Source organism: Myotis nattereri, assembly GCF_964212035.1.
Source record: "Myotis nattereri genome assembly, chromosome: 15".
In the NCBI taxonomy this organism is placed as follows: domain Eukaryota; kingdom Metazoa; phylum Chordata; class Mammalia; order Chiroptera; family Vespertilionidae; genus Myotis; species Myotis nattereri.
The window spans coordinates 52,859,284-52,877,776 of record NC_138090.1 but is presented as its reverse complement, the minus strand read 5'-3'; the positions used below and the strand labels follow the sequence as shown (position 1 = coordinate 52,877,776).

Here is an 18,493-nt window from a genome sequence, read left to right as displayed (position 1 = left end):
CCACAGTCTACATGGGAGGACAGAGCACACACTGGGGGATGGGCCCTGGGAATTCGCAAAGCCAAGTCCAGGTCAATGGTGAGAGTGAGGGTCTTACCCTGGGAGGATAGAAGTTCAAAGTTCTCCAGCATCACATTCAGGTACAGCTGTCTCTGACCCTCATCAAGGAGGCTCCATTCCTCCCTGGAGAAGTACAGGGCAATGTCCTCAAAGGTCACGCCAACCTGTCAGAATTGAGACAATTGAAACCAGAGCTACCTTTCTGAGAACCAGTAATCCTACTCCTTACAAATCTTCCCCACCCTCAACCTCCTCCAGGGCTCCCGGTTAGTGTGGACACCAGGCCCTAATGCCAGTGCAGGCTGCTCTCTCATCACAGTCCCATTACTCACTGTGATTGCCCTCAGCAGAGCAGCTGGGTTGGTGGGAAGGATTGGGGGAGGGGAGGGTGGAGGGCAATGCCATTTCAGGTCTGGGCGATGCCTGCAGGGCCCCAGCCTTCCTGCCAAGCAACACCACTAGATCCTGCCTCCAAGACAAAGCCAAGCGTCGGTTTATGCTTCACCTTTAAGTCCCCACACCAGGTCCGGGACCATCAGCTCACACTTCCTCCAGATGTGCTCACCACTGGGTAATGTTTATCCCCTTCCCATGTTCAGACCCCAGGTTCCCTCCCTCAGCTCCGCCCCCTTCCTGCTCCAATGCCACCGGATCTCGCTGGACTCACCCATGAACTTGGCATATGGCGTGTAGAGAGCTTGGAGTCCAGCCGGATCCAGGACCACCCCAGGCCCCTGATGGACCCACAGCCGGGAAAACCCCGAAGGAGGCTGTGACGTCCGCCCTGCAGCCTCTGGTCTTTCCGTCAATACTCACAGCCACACCCTCAGGGACCTTCAGATGCAAGTCACCCCCGTCCTCTCTGCCCTGCACTTGCTGTGTCCTCAGAAGCCACCACACTCCTCTCTCCCCTCCACCTTCCTCACGGGCCTCCACGCGGGACTGAGCTGCAGGACGGGACAGGCGCCCTCCCCAGGCTGTGGAGTCTGTGTGAGGAGGCGGTGAGGGCCCAAGGGACACAAACTCACCTCAGCCCGTCTCCTCAGCACCGGCCGGGCCATTGCCCTCTGTGGGCGGAGCGGGGCGGGAGCGGCGGGAGTAGAAGCCGCTGCAGGAATGGAGGTCTCTGTCCCGGACCTGGCGTGGGTTTCGGCAGTGATTCCGAACTTCAATCCCACGTGTGCGCTGTGAGCACCACTGCAGGCTCCACCATTGGCTGTGAGGCGGGGAAAAACACTCTCCGGTCTTCTCCTCTGGACTGTGTAACAAGGAAATCCCGACCTCCTGAGACAAAAGGGAGCGAAAACAAAATCTACGGGTCTAGCCTTCAGAACCAGAAAAAACGGAAACGCCTTTTCTGAGCTTCCATTGGCTCAGCCTGGTGGCATTCCACGCCCAGCCTTCTGGGTAATGTAGTTTCTACGCCCCAAGGCCAGGATCCAGTATTTCCTCAGCTTACTCCAGGACTGGTTTTGAATGCAAATAGCCCAAGAAAACACCAAGTATACTCAGGGCCCTCCAGGGCCTTCAGGGGAGGGGATTATCAAGGAAAGTTTGTTCCTGAGGCACCTGCCTGGCTTCCTTAACTGCTGGTTTTGCATATCTTTCTTTAAGATCTACTCTTTGTGAATGACAGGCATTGTGTCTTCATTAAGGCCATTTGGCACCTGTCTCCTTCAGGCCAAATGTAGCTTGCAGAGGTTGCTCAAGTCTCTAACTCGATCTAACCTGCCTCCATTGAATCCATTATACATAGTTAATGTCACAAAACAGACACTCATACTTAAGAGCATCTGCTTCTGATGCCATTCGAAGTGTAAGCTCTGCCTGGGCTGCAGTGTGGATAAGATGGCCAAGAGAAAAGTGAAAAAAATGCTCAAAGCCACTGATTATCAGAGAGATGCAAATTAAAGCAACAATTAGATACCACCTCACAACTGTCAGAATAGCTACCAGCAACAAATGACAAGTGCTGGCGAGGATATGGAAAAAAGGGAACCCTAGTACACTGCTGGTAGGAATGCAGACTGGTGCAGATATTATGGAAAACATAGGGAGTTTCCTCAAAAAATTAAATATGGAACTGCCATTTGACCCTATGATCACACTTCTAGGAACATATCCTAAGAAATCTGAAACAACAATCAGAAAGAACGTATGCACCGCTATGTTCACAGCAGCACAATTTACAATAGTTAAGATTTAAAAACAGCCCAAGTGCCCATCAGTAGATGAGTGGGTAAAAAAGCTGTGGTACATTTATACCATAGAATACTATGCAGTGGTAAAAAGAAGAATCTCTTACCCTTTCAGACAGCATGGAGGGGCCTGGAGAGCATCGTTCTAAGTGAAATAAGTCAGTCAGAGAAAGACAAGTATCACTTGATTTCACTCATATATAGAACCTAATTAACAAAATTAACCAATGAATGGAGTGGATCCAGAGACATGGAAGCTTGGAAAAGAGTGCAGAATCTCTGATAGAAGGCGAGAGAGGGTAAAGAAGAAAAAGAAAAAAAGAGATTAAACATCTCTGGGTGAGGATTAAAGAAATACACAAACACACCAAATTCACCTGAGCCTTAAATATTTTCTTCTGTTCTGTGGAAGCAATGAGAAAGCTCTAGCTTGCTGGGTCCTGGGTCTGCTCTAAATTTGTGTTTATAAATCTGTCTTCAGTCAATTGTGTCCCTGAAAATGCTGATACCCCTCCATGTAACCTTCTCCTGCTTCACATGAGTCAATTGCTTTTGGTGTTATTGTAAGAAATGTCCAAACATGTGGAGAATTCATCTAAGTTTATTTGGCCCAAGCTGGTCCCAATTGCCAGAAACAGAATAACAACAGGTTGAGTAATTCTCGGGAGAATGGCAGTTTTGCACCTTTTTTATACATTAGACTCAAAGGAGAAGACATAAGGGGGTTCATGAAATTCACTGGTGATAAATTAACGGGGGGAGGTAAGGAGGAAAATCTCTGGGGTTGGAGGGGCACGGCATAAGTGCTCTGGTACTTTAAGAAAATAGGGGAAGATTCAAAATTTCAACAATGCAAACAGCAGCTTTAGGTGAGCTTCCCCAACGGGCTTGACCAGCACTGGTAGACACTGTCCGTGGCTCTGGAGCCAGAATATTGGATTGCAACCCAGCCTCTTACATCTGACACTTGTTTGGTGAGTAAACTTGGAGAACCTACTTCATATCTGTAATCATGGACCTTCCCAGCAATTTGATATTAGTTTCAACTTCCCAGGTTGTGGTGACAAAGAGAAAATGCATACCCTGGCTAGTGTGGCTCAGTGGTTGAGCATCTACCTATGAACCCAGAAGTGTTTAGGTTCCTGGTTAGGGCATATGTCCAGGTTTCAGGCTTGGTCCCCAGTAGTGTCTGTGGGGAAGGCAGCCAATCAATGATTTTCAGCATTGATATTTCTATCTCTCTTTGTCTCTCCCTTCCTCTCTGAAATCATCAAAAAGAAATAAAAAGAAAAATGTAAGATATATACATATTTTTCTAATACAAAAAACATTTACTTCATAAAGCAAAACTGGCACAAAATGAGTGAAATTCCAACATCCATCTTTGTTGTTTCAATATCTTTTTTTTAAAAAAATATATTTTATTAAGTTTTTACAGAGAGGAAAGGAGAGAGAGAGTTAGAAACATCGATCAGCTGCCTCCTGCACACTCCCCCCCCTCACTGGGGATGTGCCCGCAACCAAGGCACATGCCCCTGACCGGAATCTAACCCGGGACCCCTCAGTCCGCAGACCGACGCTCTATCCACTGAGCCAAACCGGTTTCGGCGCAATATCTTTTTCTTAAAGAAAATTGCCCACACTCATAGCACATTAGGCCGAAGATATGATTAGATGTTTTAGCAAAAATAGCGACAAAGCCCTAACCGGTTTGGCTCAGTGGATAGAGCGTCAGCCTGGGGACTGAATGGTCCCAGGTTCGATTCCGGTCAAGGGCATGTACCTTGGTTGCGGGCACATCCCCAGTAGGAGGTGTGCAGGAAGCAGCTGAAGGAAAAATGCAAAGTACAATCAGTTAAGGTTTATTTTATTTATTGACTTTTAAACAATCTTTATTATTTATTAGCATATCCTAGAGCTTGGCTATTGGTTGACTCACTCTGTTCTTAGAAGACATGCTCATAGAAACTGATATTGTTTTTTTAAATATATGTCTTTATTGATTTCAGAGAGGAAGGGAGAGGGAGAGATAAAAACATCAATGATGAGGGAGAATCATTGATCAGCTGTCGTCTGTTTGCCACCGACTGGGGCTCGAGCCCGCAACCCAGGCATGTGCCCTTGGCTGGAATCGTACCTGAGAGCCTTTAGTCCGCAGGCTGATGCTTTATCCACTGATCCAAACCGTCCAGGGCAAGTTTTATTTTTAAAGAAGAGTTTACTAATTTTTAGAGAGAGAAGGGAGAGGGAGAGAAATATTGATGGAAGACTGCCATATCGGCCAGCTGCCTCCTGCACACCCACTTCTGTGGATCTAGCCCACAACACAGGCACTTATCCCCACTGGCAATCAAATCCACAACCCTGTGCTGCACCAGATGATGCCTGAGCCACACAGGCCCTGGTGGTATATTCCATTTAGATTACAATTTGCTAATCTCAGTAAATTTAAACATTCATCTACCCAAAAACTCAGATTATGTACTGAGTTTTTGACAAAGGTAAATAACACTTATATCCATATAAAGAATTGTACCCAAATGTTTGTACCAGCTTTAGTAGAAATAACCAAATATGTATTAAAATGGACAAACTGATGGTGATATATTCAAAGATAAGAATATCTACCAGAAAAAAGATGAGTTACTAATATATCTTTCATAAACCTCCAAGCAGTTATGAAACATAACTTAAAGCAGAAAAATACTTAGTTTAAAAAGCTAAGTTGCCGAAATCGGTTTGGCTCAGTGGATGGAGCGTCGACCTGCAGACTGAAGGGTCCCAGGCTCGATTCCGGTCAAGGGCATGTACCTGGGTTGCGGGCACATCCCCAGTAGGAGATGTGCAGGAGGCAGCTGATCAATGTTTCTCTCTCATTGATGTTTCTAACTCTCTATCTCTCCCCCTTCCTCTCTGTAAAAAAACCAATAAAATATATTTTAAAAAATAAATAAAATAAAAAGCAAAGTTCTGTATTAAAATGGAATGTAAATCCATGGTTACTAGGAAAGCTGTGAAGAACAGGGACACATTAAAAGAGGTCAGGAAGCAATTACACAGTGACAGATATGGTCAGTATTATAATGATGGTTACAATTTTAGGCATATGTCAAGATGTATGAAACTCTATACTTAACACATGAAATTTACTCATTATAGCTTTTCAAAAATGGTTCCAGATAAAACAAATGTATGTTCACCTATTTTGGAACAACAGGGTTGGCAACACTATATTCAATCCACATACTTATGCCCTCTGGGCGAGAGTCTCATGTCAGTGACATAAAATGTAACAAACAATGAAAAACTTTCACCAAAACCCACTGGAATGCTGACTGGGTCACAAAAGTCACATCCCTGGACGAAAGACAGTCTTTGTCTTCATCTTTGTTTTGCTGCCAGTGTACCAATGGGTCTGATGGGAACATCTGAGAAGCTACAGGAAGCCACAATAGCTACTGATTATATTCAATGACAATGACTGCTCCACAGAAGATAAACATGCCTGGAGTCGCTCAGATCTGTGTACATACAGCTCTTGTAGTTTTTTGTTGTTTGTTTTTTTTTAAAAAAGCCAGGATGCACGTTTAGATGAGGACCATTCCATCTAATGGGCTACACTCTTGTCCAACAACAATTAGGTCTGTTTCTGCTAGGAAAGGATTTCCCCTACATGCAGTGGTCCTCAAAGCAGTGACCAACATCCTTGAAATTGTAGGCATTAGGGCACATGGCCCCCTGTGAGACCTGCACAAGTGATTCCCTTCAAATGACTTGGTATCCCTTGGAAAGTAGAAATAAATTCATGTTGCTAGAAGATGTACTTGAGGTTGTGACAGCAACCCCTTCTTTGGAATGATCTCTGTGTCTCAAAGCATCCAGGACATCACATGAGGACTCGAGAGTCCAGAGTGTTTCCTAGGTAAACATGGGCAGCAAAGTAAATTTGGCAAAAACTGCTAAGTTAATTTCTGCACCATAATGTTCCCCCAAGGGCAAAAATATTTCAGACCCAATAAATGTTTTTCACCTGATCATGCTTGGAGAGGCCAGATCTCATTATAAACTAGCCATAGAGTAAAGAGCACACCCAAGATTAAAGAAATATTAGGAAAAAGCCTTCATTATTTTACAAACCAAAGAGACAGGAGACTGGCAGTTCTCTCACTGATGATTTAGGCTCTTAATAAAGTCATTATTAGCATCTAGAGCAGTGGTTCCCAAACTTATTTGGCCTACCGCCCCTTTTCCAGAAAAAATATTACTCAGCGCCCCCTGGAAATTAATTTTTTTAAATTTTAATAGCAATTAAACAGAAAGATATATGTATTAATGTTTCTACCTTTTTCATAAAATATAGTAAAGCAAGGTGTAAATTAGAAACATTGAAGTTTGAAATTATGAAACTATTTATTGAACTCAGAATAGAAAGGTAATACAAAAAAAGTTAAAACAAACGCACCTGTGGCCATCACCGCCCCCCTGGAACACTGCAGCGCCCACCAGGGGGTAGTAGCGCCCACTTTGGGAATCACTGATCTAGAGAAAGTGTGTCCCTGAAAATGACAGTCCCTCTGCAACATTATGTTTACTGGCGCCAACAGTAATCAGTCCTATGTGGCAACTCATGACAGGGAAACAAGTAAGAACCAAGGGCTCAGGTATTCCTCATTTTCTTCAACAAATTTGACAACAGAGTTAGCTTTGGTGGGCATAAGAGGATGGTGACTGATGCCATCTGTAGGGACCTTATAGGTGGTTCAAGTGAAATACCTTTAGCAAAAGAAATATGCAGTGACATAGATCTGGCTATATGTCTCTGTATGTTAGAAAGTGTAACATAGATACATATGATACCAACATAAAAACAAACAAAACACAACAAAGTGACTTGAGGGGACTTTACATAATGCAGGTGATTAAATGTATGAGCTACAATTCAGATTGATGAGACTTCACAAATTTTCTAATACTATTGCTAAGACCGAATTAAGAAACATTTTCCACACATCTAAGAAATTTCGCACAATTTGACTCTTTTATGCAGAGAAAATTTTTAAAAATTGGCTGAGAGATATCTCACATTACTTGCACTCATAATGGCTTGGTCCACTGTGAAATCTCTGATGATATAGGAGATGATCGCTCCTGGTAAGAGATTTCTCACATTCATTGCATTTATAAGGCTTTTCTCCTGAGTGAACTCTTTGATGACAAAGAAGGTATCTGCTAGTGGTAAAAGATTTCTCACATTTACTGCACTCATAAGGCCTTTCTCCAGTGTGAACTCTCTGATGAAGATGAAGATCACTGCTCCTGGTAAATGATTTCCCACATTCACTGCATGTATAAGGCTTTTCTTCAATGTGAAAACTTTGATAATGGAGGCCACTGCTCTTGATAAAAAATTTCCCACATTCACTGCACTCATAAGGACTTTCTCTGGTGTGAAATCTCTGGTGACAATGAAGGCTATCAATTCTTGTAAAAGATTTCCCACATTCATTGCATTTATAAGGCTTTTCTCCTGTGTGAACTCTCTGATGACGATGTAGCTCACTGCTAGTGGCAAAAGATTTCCCACATTCATTGCATTTATGAGGTTTTTCCCCACTGTGACCTCTCTGATGACGACAAAGGGCATTGCTCCTGGTAAAAGATTTCCCACATTCATTGCACTCATAAGGACTTTCTCCAGTGTGAAATCTCTGGTGACAATGAAGGCTTTCAATTCTCTTAAAAGATTTCCAACATTCACTGCATTTGTAAGGCTTTCCTCCAGTGTGAAGTCTCTGGTGACGACGAAGGGCAGTGCTACTGGTAAAAGAATTCCCACATTCACTGCACTCATAAGGCCTTTCTCCAGTGTGAAATCTCTGATGACAATGAAGGCTATGCATCGTCGTAAAAGATTTCCAACATTCACTGCATTTGTAAGGCTTTTCTCCATGTTCATAATGAAAGCTAGAACCTTGGGTAAGGTAATTTCCACATTCATAGCACGGAAAACACTGACTTCCAGCATGGACACATGTGTCCTGAATAAACGTGTGATTGCAGCCGATGACCTTGTTATATTCTTCTCTACTTTGAAATTTCACCCCACATTTCAAAATATCTTCTGGCCTATCGCTGGTCTGAGTAGCCTTTAGGTGGAGATGTCCTGACTCGGTAAGGACACCCTGCACCACCTCCCCACAGGTGACATGATTCTGGGACACCTGGAAATTGCAGCTGTTTGCAAGTGAGATCCTGTCCACATCTCTAATGAAAGTCTGCTCTCTCACATGTTGCTGGTGAAATTTTGTACTGAAATTAAATCCTTGTGCACACGCCCCACACCTCAACAGTATCTGTCCGAGTTGTATTCCCGGCAGCTCAGTCAAGTGGAAAATGTTTCCCAAGACTAGCCCACACCTCTCACAGGGGTGGCTCTCCTGGGAAGACAAGGAGGGTAACTTGGGAATACTTGCCTGTGACACTCTTACAGAAACCTTCTGTTCAGTGGGTGCCTCCACATCCTCTGTTCCACAGCAGCAACCTGAACAAAAGGAAACGCTGGTGAAGTACATGCTGACCTTATGAAAACAGAGTATCTTCACCACAAATGTTTATCTGTCACAACTAGGCATTATTCTATAAAATGATTTTACAGACAAGTGAGTTAGACTCTGAGGAAATGGCTGTTATACATTTCTTGGCCCCAAAGGTCAGTCAATGGTGAAAATCTCACCAAAGAAGGCACAGAGCACAGGATGGGACACAAAGAAGAGAGGCAGGGTCCGCTAGCTGTTCCTCCACAAATGGCTTCCTTTAGGACCTTTTATGCTGGTGAAGTGAGTCTGTGTAGAATAATTCCAATGTGCTCAAACCCATAAAAATCAATTGTATTAGAGCACAAGATGTTCTACCTCAATACAGTAATAGGTGTGCACTCTAAGGCTCTGCAGGCATGGACCAACGGTGGAGGGCACTAAAGAGAGACCTGTGAAAGAGGTAGAGGTGAAAAGTTTAGAGAGCTTAGATTATCCATGGACTGGGAATCCAAGGAGAATGAGTAGTGATCACTATTAAAACTGTGTCGTTGGCACAGTGTCAACAAGAAGCAAGAAGAAGAAAAATTGGGGGAAGAATGGGCAATGGTTAACAAAACAATGTAGAACCAAATGGGTTCCTAGTTATGAATGTAACAAAGCCCAGGTGTTTTGTTACAGCCCCTTATTCACGCAAAACCGCATTTGTCTACTGTGTCATTCATAAAGTTATGTTTCTACTGTGATGCAGCAATGATTCTTCCACGTAATTCCCAGTTGATTCATTGCACGGGATAAATGACAGAAATAACAGAAGAAAACACTGAAAAGATGGATGGTCAACACTGTGGTACAACAGCAAAGCACAGATGAGATCACAGCAAAAGACCAATGTGAGTAACATCAGCAAGATGGCAGAATCAGAGATCTGAGAATCTTTTCCCATCCCATAGTAAGTAGACAGCTATCTATTAACAAAAACCCACAGGAACCTTAACCAGTTTGGCTCACTGGATAGAGCATCGGCCTGTGGACTGAAGGGTTCTATGTTCGATTCTGGCCAAGGGCACAAGCCCGCATTGCAGGTCCGATTCCCAATAGGAGCATGCAGGAGGCAGCTGATCAATGATTCTCTCTCATCATTGATGTTTCTATCTCTCCCTCTTCCTTCCTCTCTGAAATCAATAAAGATATATTTTTTTAAAAAAACCCACAGGAAATGGGAAAAAGAGTACAATGAAGACAAACAGTAATATAGAAAATCAAATAAGGACAACTGCATAGAAAGGATGGCTGGAAAGACTGGGTGAACAATATATTTGAAGACAGCTACAGTCAAAAACAAGGGTCAGAGTTACCTCCATCAACCATTGTGCTGCTGCTATCATTGATCATAGTGGCCTGTTATTCAAAAAATACTGGAAATTTTGTTTTTAAAAACCACAGAATGGTCCCAGTTAGTTTGGCTCAGTGGCTAGAGCACAGGCCTGTAGAACCAAGGGTCCTGAGTTCAATTCCAACCCCAGGGTCCCAGGTTGGATTCTGGTCAAGGGCCCATGCCTGGGGTTGTGGGCTTGATTCCCTGTAGGGGGCGTGCAGGAGGCAGCCAATAAATGATTCTTCTTATCCTTGATGTTTCTCTCTCTCTCTTCCTTTCCCTTCCTCCCTGAAATCAATAAAAAAAATATGCTAAAAAAACAACTACAGAATACCCTCACCAGTGTGGCTCAGTTGGTTCAAGCACGGTCCTGTGACACTCGAGGTCTTGGATTCGATGCCCAGTCTAGGACATGTGTGTAGACAACCGATCGATCGATGTTTCTCCCTCACAGTGATGCTTTTCTCCCTTCCCTTCCCTTTCCTTCCCTCCCCTCCCCTCCCCTTCTCTTCCCCTCTCCTCCCTTCCTTTCCCTTCCCTTCCCTCCCCCCCCCCTCTCTGTCTCTCCCTGTTCATCAGTCTATGTTGTTCTCTATAATCCACAAGTGAGTGAGATCATGTGGTATTTATCTTTCTCTGACTGGCTTATTTTACTTAACATAATGCTCTCTTCCTCTCTATCTGAAACTTAATATAAAAAAATAAATAAGAATTCCAGGGTAGCCAAATAAAAAAGAGAACTGAAAAGGGTCTAGTGACAAAGTAAATGAAAAGACAGCCTACCAAAGCTCATGTATAAATTCAGAAAATGCAATTCGAAGAGGCAATTTTATACGATAAATGCCTACATTATGAAAAAAGACCTGCAAAAATACTGGCAGTTCAGAAAACTAGAAACAAAACAAGAAAGTAAACCCAAAGGTTCCAAAAGAAAGAAACAATAAATATTGGAAAAACTTTAACTATACTAACGGAAAAAAAAAACAAAACAAACCAAGCCTCAAATAAATTGTAAAGAAATGAAAGACATTACACCTGTCACTATGAACCACAATGCATCATAAGAGATGTTGATGTTAGCAGGTGACATGAGCCTCCATACAGAAATCTGTCAAGAAGCCACCATGTCCAATCAAAAAATGGGCAACGACCTAGATAGACACTTTTCGAAAGAGGACATACAGAAGGCCAAAAGACATATGAAAACATGCTCAAAGTCACTAATTATATGAGAGATGCAAATCAAAACAATAATGCGGTATCATCTCACACCGGTCAGAATAGCTATCATCAACAAATCAACAAACAACAAGTATTGGAGAGGATGTGGAGAAAAAGGAACCCTTCTGCACTGCTGGTAGGAATGCAGACTGGTGCAGCCACTGTGGAGAACAGTATGGAGTTTCCCCAAGAAACTAAAAATGGAACTCCCATTTGACCCAATGATTCCACTTCTAGGAATATATCCCAAGAAACCAGAAACACCAATCAGAAAGGATATATGCACCCCAATGTTCATAGCAGCACAATTCACCATAGCTAAGATTTGGAAACAGCCTAAGTGCCCATCAGCAGATGAGTGGATTAAAAAACTGTGGTACATCTACACAATGGAATACTACGCTGCGGTAAAAAAGAAGGAACTCTTGCCATTTGCAACAGCATGGATGGAACTGGAGAGCATTAAGCCAGTAAATGAAGGAAAAATACCACATGATCTCACTCATTTGTGGAATATAGAGAACAACATAGACTGATGAACAGGGACAGATCCAAAGACAGAGAAACAGCAATCAGACTATCAATCTCCAGAGGAAAAGTAGGGGAGGGTGGGGGTAAGGGGAAGAGATCAACCAAAGGACTTGCATGTGTGCATATAAGCCAAACCAATGGACATGGACAACAGGGGGATGAAAGCATGAGGGGGGGAGGAGGTTGGGGGTTAATTGTGGGGGATGAGGACACACTTGTAAAACCTTAACCAATAAAGAAATTAAAGATAAAAAAAAGAAGAAGAAGAAGAAGAAGAAGAAGCCACTATGAACTTCTGAAACAAATTCAGAGGCCGGGCCAGGTGGTTCAGTTGGTGAGTGTGTGGTCCGGATGCACTAAGGTTGTGGGTTTGATCCCCCATCAGGGCACATGCAGGGGGGAGCCAGTGAATGCATAGTTGGGTAGAATAGCAGATCGATGTTCCCGTCTCTCTCTTTCTCTGTCTCCCAAATCAATAAATAAAGGATGGCTAGTATGGCTCAGTGATTGAGCATCAACTCATGAACTGAGGAGGTCACAATTCAATTCCCTGTCTGGGCACACGCACAGGTTGCGGGCTCAATCACCAGTGTGGGTCACACAGGAGGCAGCCCATCAATGACTCTCTCTCATCACTGATATTTCAGTCTCTCTCTCCTACTCTGCCGCTCTAAAATCAATAAAAATATATGTTTAATATAATTTATAGAATAAATAAATAATCTTGGCCTGTGCTGCTACGTGGTGAGAGTGCCAGCCTGTGCACTGGACGGTCATGGTTTAGATTCCCAGGCAAGGGCAGGTACCTTGGTTGCAGGTCTGATACCATTACCAGTAGAGGCACATGTGGAAGGCAACCAATCGATGTTTCTCTCTCTCTGGCTCTCTCTCATTTTTCTCTCTCTAAAAGAAAATAAATGGGAAAAATATTCAGACTACATGGGTGAAGATGAAAGAAGAATAAAGAACTAAATTCAGAAAAGTTACAGGATGAAAAATAAATGTACAAACATTAGTTCCGTTTCCACAAACTAACAATAAATTCTTTGATAGAAAAGTGAAGGTAGTCAAATTTACAAAAGCATAAAAAAAAAAGGAGTAAATTCGACCAAAAGGTGAAACATCTGTACATTAAACACTATGATACAGTGATGAAAGGAATGGAAGAAAACACAAATAAGTTGAAAGACTTCCTGTGTTTATGAATTTGAGAAAGAAATATCGTGACGATATCTATAATACACAAAACTATCTACAGATTAAATGCAATCCCCATGATAACTCCAATGGTATTTTACAAAGAAATGAAAAGGGAATCTTGAAATGTATGGAAGCAAAAGACTTCCACTAAAAAAAGCAATCTTGAGGAAGAACAAACCTGGCGGCACCAATTTATTACAAGGAGAAAACAAGGAAATAACGTATTATTGGAGAAACACAGAAACACAGATCAAAAATACGGACAAAAAAACAGAATAAACCCAAGCACATACTTTCAGATCATCTTTGACAAAGCTGCAAGACACAGAAGAAGAAACAGATGGTTTCTTCAATGACTGGTGCTACTAAAAATTGATATTCACATGTACAACAACAAAACTGGCCCTCACAGATAAAATTTAACTTAACCTGAATTAGAGAATTAAATGGCAATGCTACAACTTAAAACTCTTTCAAGACAATCTAGATAAAAAGTTTTGGAGGTTTGTTTCGGACGGGACTTTCTGGATGTGACACAAATCACCTGACTAAATAGAGAAAACAAACGTCCCGGCTGCAACAAATAAAGAAAAAGCTTCCTCACAGCACAGGAATAAACAAAATGAAATGAAAGGCCATCTAGAGGATGGGAGAAAATACTCGCAAATAATATGAAGGAATCGTTGGGAGATATTGTGGATTCGGTTCTGATCAGCACAATAAAGCGAATATTTCCATATGGACAGAAATTCACAGGAATAGTTGAAGTTCCCAATGAACAATAAAGATATGTTAATACTATACTGCAGGCTAATAACAATGAAATGACTGTCCCCAAAACAAACTCTATATAACTTCATTAAAAATACATCATTGTGCCCTAACCAGTTTAGCTCAGTGGATAGAGCGTCAGCCTACAGACTGAGGGGTCCCGGGTTCGATTCCAGTCAAGGGCATGTACCTTGGTTGCGGGCACATCCCCAGTGGGATGTGTGCAGAAGGCAGCTGATCGATGTTTCTAACTCACTATCCCTTTCCATTCTTCTCTGTAAAAAAAATCAATAAAACATATTTTAAAAAATGCCTTTGCAATAATTTTTTAAAAACTAATAAATAATTAAGAATATAAGAAGAAACTCGTGTTTTTCTTACTCACAACTGTAAGCCTACTTTTGCCCCGTCTTATGTACACAGTATATTTTATTTATTTATTTTTTTTAAAATATAGTTTATTGATTTTTTACAGAGAGGAAGGGAGAGAGATAGAGAGTTAGAAACATCGATGAGAGAGAAACATCGATCAGCTGCCTCCTGCACATCTCCTATTGGGGATGTGCCCACAACCCAGGTACATGCCCTTGACCGGAATCGAACCTGGGACCTTTCAGTCCGCAGGCCGACGCGCTCTATCCACTGAGCCAAACTGGGTTTTGGCGTACACAGTATATTTTAAATGGCTGTGTAGGTGGTTTCTAGCTCCTCCTCCATAAGACACAGCTGGTATATTTTGTAATTTACACAGGCTACAAGCTCTGCTTTTGCAAATGTGTATGTCCACCTCTTGATGATAGTCACTGACCAAATCCCATACACAGGAAGACATTTCACTGACATTCAGTTTGATTTTTTTTAAAAATGTATTTTATTGATATTTTACAGAGAGGAAGGGAGAAGGATAGAGAGTTAGAAACATCAGTGAGAGAAAAACATTGATCAGCTGCCTCCTGCACACCTCCTACCGGGGATGTGACTACAACCAAGGTACATGCCCTTGACCAGAATCAAACCTGGGACCTTTCAGTCCGCAGGCTGACGCTCTACCCACTGAGCCAAACTGGTCAGGGCTGCTTTTTTTTTTTTTTTTTTAAATACAGTAGGTCCTCGGGTTACCTTGGAGATTCATTCCTACAGTGCGATTTTCGCAGAAAGTTAAAACCCACCTACATAAGCACCTCTGCCACTCACATGGAGCACATACACAGCAATAATGAAGTGAAACAGTAAAAAAAACTTAAAAGAATGATAACAATTCCTGACTTTTACTTGTGATAAATAAATAATAAAAAACAAAGTCCATATGTACATATGTCGAAATGATGGAACTTTTTTTTTCTTATAAATAAATGGGAGATGGCGCCATAACCACGAAATGACGTATGTCAAGTCCGACCTAACCAGAGGACTGCCTGTACATCGTATGTCGGGGATTACCTTCATTTTGTGCATCCAACTGTTCCTGTGGAAGCTGATACACTGTGAGTAGTCATGTATGTGTTTGTGCAAAAATGTTTATTGAAGTGATTCCATTAGTATTGTGTTTTAATACTTGGATAATGACCTTCATTTTTATATAGGAAACGGCCAGGCCAGCAAAGCCAGGTGCAATGCGATTGGTCCAGGGGCTCTGCCACTACCCCACAATGGTATGCAGAGGGAGGCCCAGGCCACGACTGGCGGGGCAATCAATGGGGGGGGGGGCGCTGTGATTGCCCCAAAATGAAGCCTATTGCACTGGCCAGTGGGCTGTGGCAGGTGGGTGAGGCCTCCCTCTGCAGATGGATGCACGGGTCCCAGCAGCAAGAGGGAAGCCCCAGTTCCAGGTGCCAGCAGCCAGAGGGAAGCCTGGGTGCTGGAAGCCAGAGGTAAACCGGTACAGGCAGAAGGAAGGCGTACCCTGGCATGATTTTCGTGCACCAGGCCTCTAGTTTGTAATAAAATGTAAAGGTGAACCCTATACATGTTCAATAAATATCATGTGTTAAAGGTTAAAAAAATACTTTCTTGCTAACCACTCGTAACAAGCATCTGAGCTTCCTAGAAAAATGATGGCACTGGACCTGCCGACTACACTGTTGCCAAAAACATGGAATTTATATTTAAAAAAAAAAAAAAAAGGAGTGTGGGGCCCTGGCCGGTTTGGCTCAGTGGATAGAGCGTCGGCCTGCGGACTGAGGGGTCCCGGGTTCGGTTCTGGCCAGGGGCACATGCCCAGGTTGTGGGCCCAATCGCCAGTGGGGGGCGTGCGGGAGGTAGCCGATCGGTGATTCTCTCTCATCACTGATGTTTCTATGTCTCTCTCCTTCTCCCTTCCTCTCTGAAATCAATAAAAGAATATATTAAAAAACAAACAAACAGGAGTGTGGGGAGCAATACGTGCAAAGAACAATTAAGCACATGCAAAAATCTGTGTTCCTGTATTTAGTAAGCAATTAATATATAAAATATACAAGGTATTCAAAAGACTCTTTAACCAAAATATAGTTAATAAACAGGATAAGGATGTAGAGACAATTCGTCAAAAAATAGGTACAATTGTCCAACATGAATATAGAAAATGCTTTCCTCACTGATCAAGGTAAAATTCCTTAGGCTTCCAATCACACTATCAACCAAAGGACCTTCCCTGTGAAGTTAGTGCAGCGGGGAGTATTGGAGCTTCAGGACTAGAAGGGAGCAGTGGAAACAGACCAACCCTCCCCAGGAGCGCAACTACCCAGGAAATTGGAAAATCAAGCAGTACCACAGTCTAGCTGGGAGGACAGAGCACACACTGGGGGATGGGGCCTGGGAAATGGCAAAACCAAGCCCAGGTCACTGGTCTTACCCTGCGAGGATATAAGTTCAAAGTTCTCCAGCATCACATTCAGGTACAGCTGTCTCTGACCCTCATCAAGGAGGCTCCATTCCTCCCTGGAGAAGTACAGGGCAATGTCCTCAAAGGTCACGCCAACCTGTCAGAATGGAGACAATTCTAACCAGACCTGGCTTTCTGAGAAGCAGTAATGCTACTCCTTACACACATTCCCCCCCTCAACCTCCTCCAGGGCACTGGGTTAGTGTGGGCACCAGGCCCTAATGGCAGTGCAGGCTGCTCTCTTATCACAGTCCCATTACTCACTGTGATGGCCCTCAGCAGAGCAGCTGGGTTGGTGGGAAGGATTGGGGGAGGGGAGGGGAGAGGGCAATGCCATTTAACGTCTGGGCGATGCCTGCAGGGCCCCAGCCTTCCTGCCAAGCAACACCACTGCAGTCTCCTAGATCCTGCCGCCAAGGCAAAGCCAAGCGTCGGTTTATGCTTCACCTTTAAGTCCCCACACCAGGTCCCAGGACCATCAGCTCACAGGTCCTCCAGATGTGCTCACCACTGGGTAATGTTCATCCCCTTCCCATGTTCAGACCCCAGGTTCACTCCCTCAGCTCTGCCCCCTTCCGGCTCCAATGCCACCGGATCTCGCTGGACTCACCCATGAACTTGGCATATGGCGTGTGGAGAGCTTGGAGTCCAGCCGGATCCAGGACCACCCCAGGCCCCTGTTGGACCCACAGCCCGGAAAGCCCCGAATGAGGCTGTGACGTCCTCCCTGCAGCCTCTGATCTTCCCGTCAATACTCACAGCCACATCCTCAGGGACCTTCAGATGCAAGTCACCCCCGTCCTCTCTGCCCTGCACTTGCTGTGTCCTCAGAAGCCACAACACACCTCTCTCCCCTCCGCCTTCCTCACGGTCCCTCTGGCGGACTGAGCTGCAGGACAGGCGCCTGCACCCGGGCTGTCCTGTTCGGTGTAAGAGGCGGTGAAGGCCTGGGGGACACAAACTCACCTCAGCCCAGCTCCTCAGCACCGGCGCCTCCATTGCCCTCTGTAGTCGCAGCCGGGCGGGAGCAGAAGCCGCTGCAGGAATGGCGGTCCCTGTCCCGGCCCTGGCGGGTCTGGTGGCGACTCCGAGCTTCAATCCCACGTGTGCGCTGTGAGCACCACTGGAGGCTCCCACCACGGGCTGCGAGGCGGGGGAAAGCACTCGCCAACCCTCTCCCCGGGACTCTGTGACAGGTACCGCCGACCGCTTCAGACAAAATGGAGAAGACTACCGGTCCCGCCCACCAGAACTTGAAAAACGGAAACGCCTTCTCTGAGCTGCCATTGGCTCAGCCTGGTGTTATTCCACGCGCGGCTTTCTGGGTAATGTAGTTCCTAGGCTCCACGGCCAGGATCCCGTATTTCCTTAGCTGATTCCAGGACTGGTTTTGAAGGCAAATAGCCCAAGAAAACACCAAGTATACTCAGGGCCCTCCAGAGCCTTCAGGGGAGGGGATTTCTAGGGCACGTTTGTTTCTGAGGCACCTGCCTGGCTTCCTTTAGCTGCTGGTTTTGCATACAGTGGGGCCTTGACTTAAGAATGTCCCGACTAACGAGTTTTTCGAGATATGAGCTGTCTCTCAGCCGATTTTTTGCTTTGAGTTGCGAGCTAAAATTCGGGTTGAGCCAGCTTCAGATACCCCACAGCTAGTTGGTGCAGTGAATGTCACAGTGAACTCCACATCAGCCCAGAATCACCTCACTCGTACACTTTAATGATTTGACATACGAGTAAT

General features: G+C 44.1%; 1 protein-coding gene across 1 annotated transcript; it reads right to left on the bottom strand.

The window, feature by feature from the left end:
- Window positions 1–6,558: 6,558 nt before the first annotated feature.
- LOC308530442 (uncharacterized protein) lies at window positions 6,559–17,952 on the bottom strand. The gene is made up of 3 exons (XM_081107099.1): window positions 17,722–17,952; window positions 16,726–16,852; window positions 6,559–8,799 (listed from the first exon to the last, which is right to left on the bottom strand). The coding sequence occupies exons 1-3, from the start codon at window positions 17,752–17,754 to the stop codon at window positions 7,343–7,345; spliced, it is 1,617 nt and encodes a 538-aa protein (XP_080963225.1). The 5' UTR covers window positions 17,755–17,952; the 3' UTR covers window positions 6,559–7,342.
- Window positions 17,953–18,493: the final 541 nt, after the last annotated feature.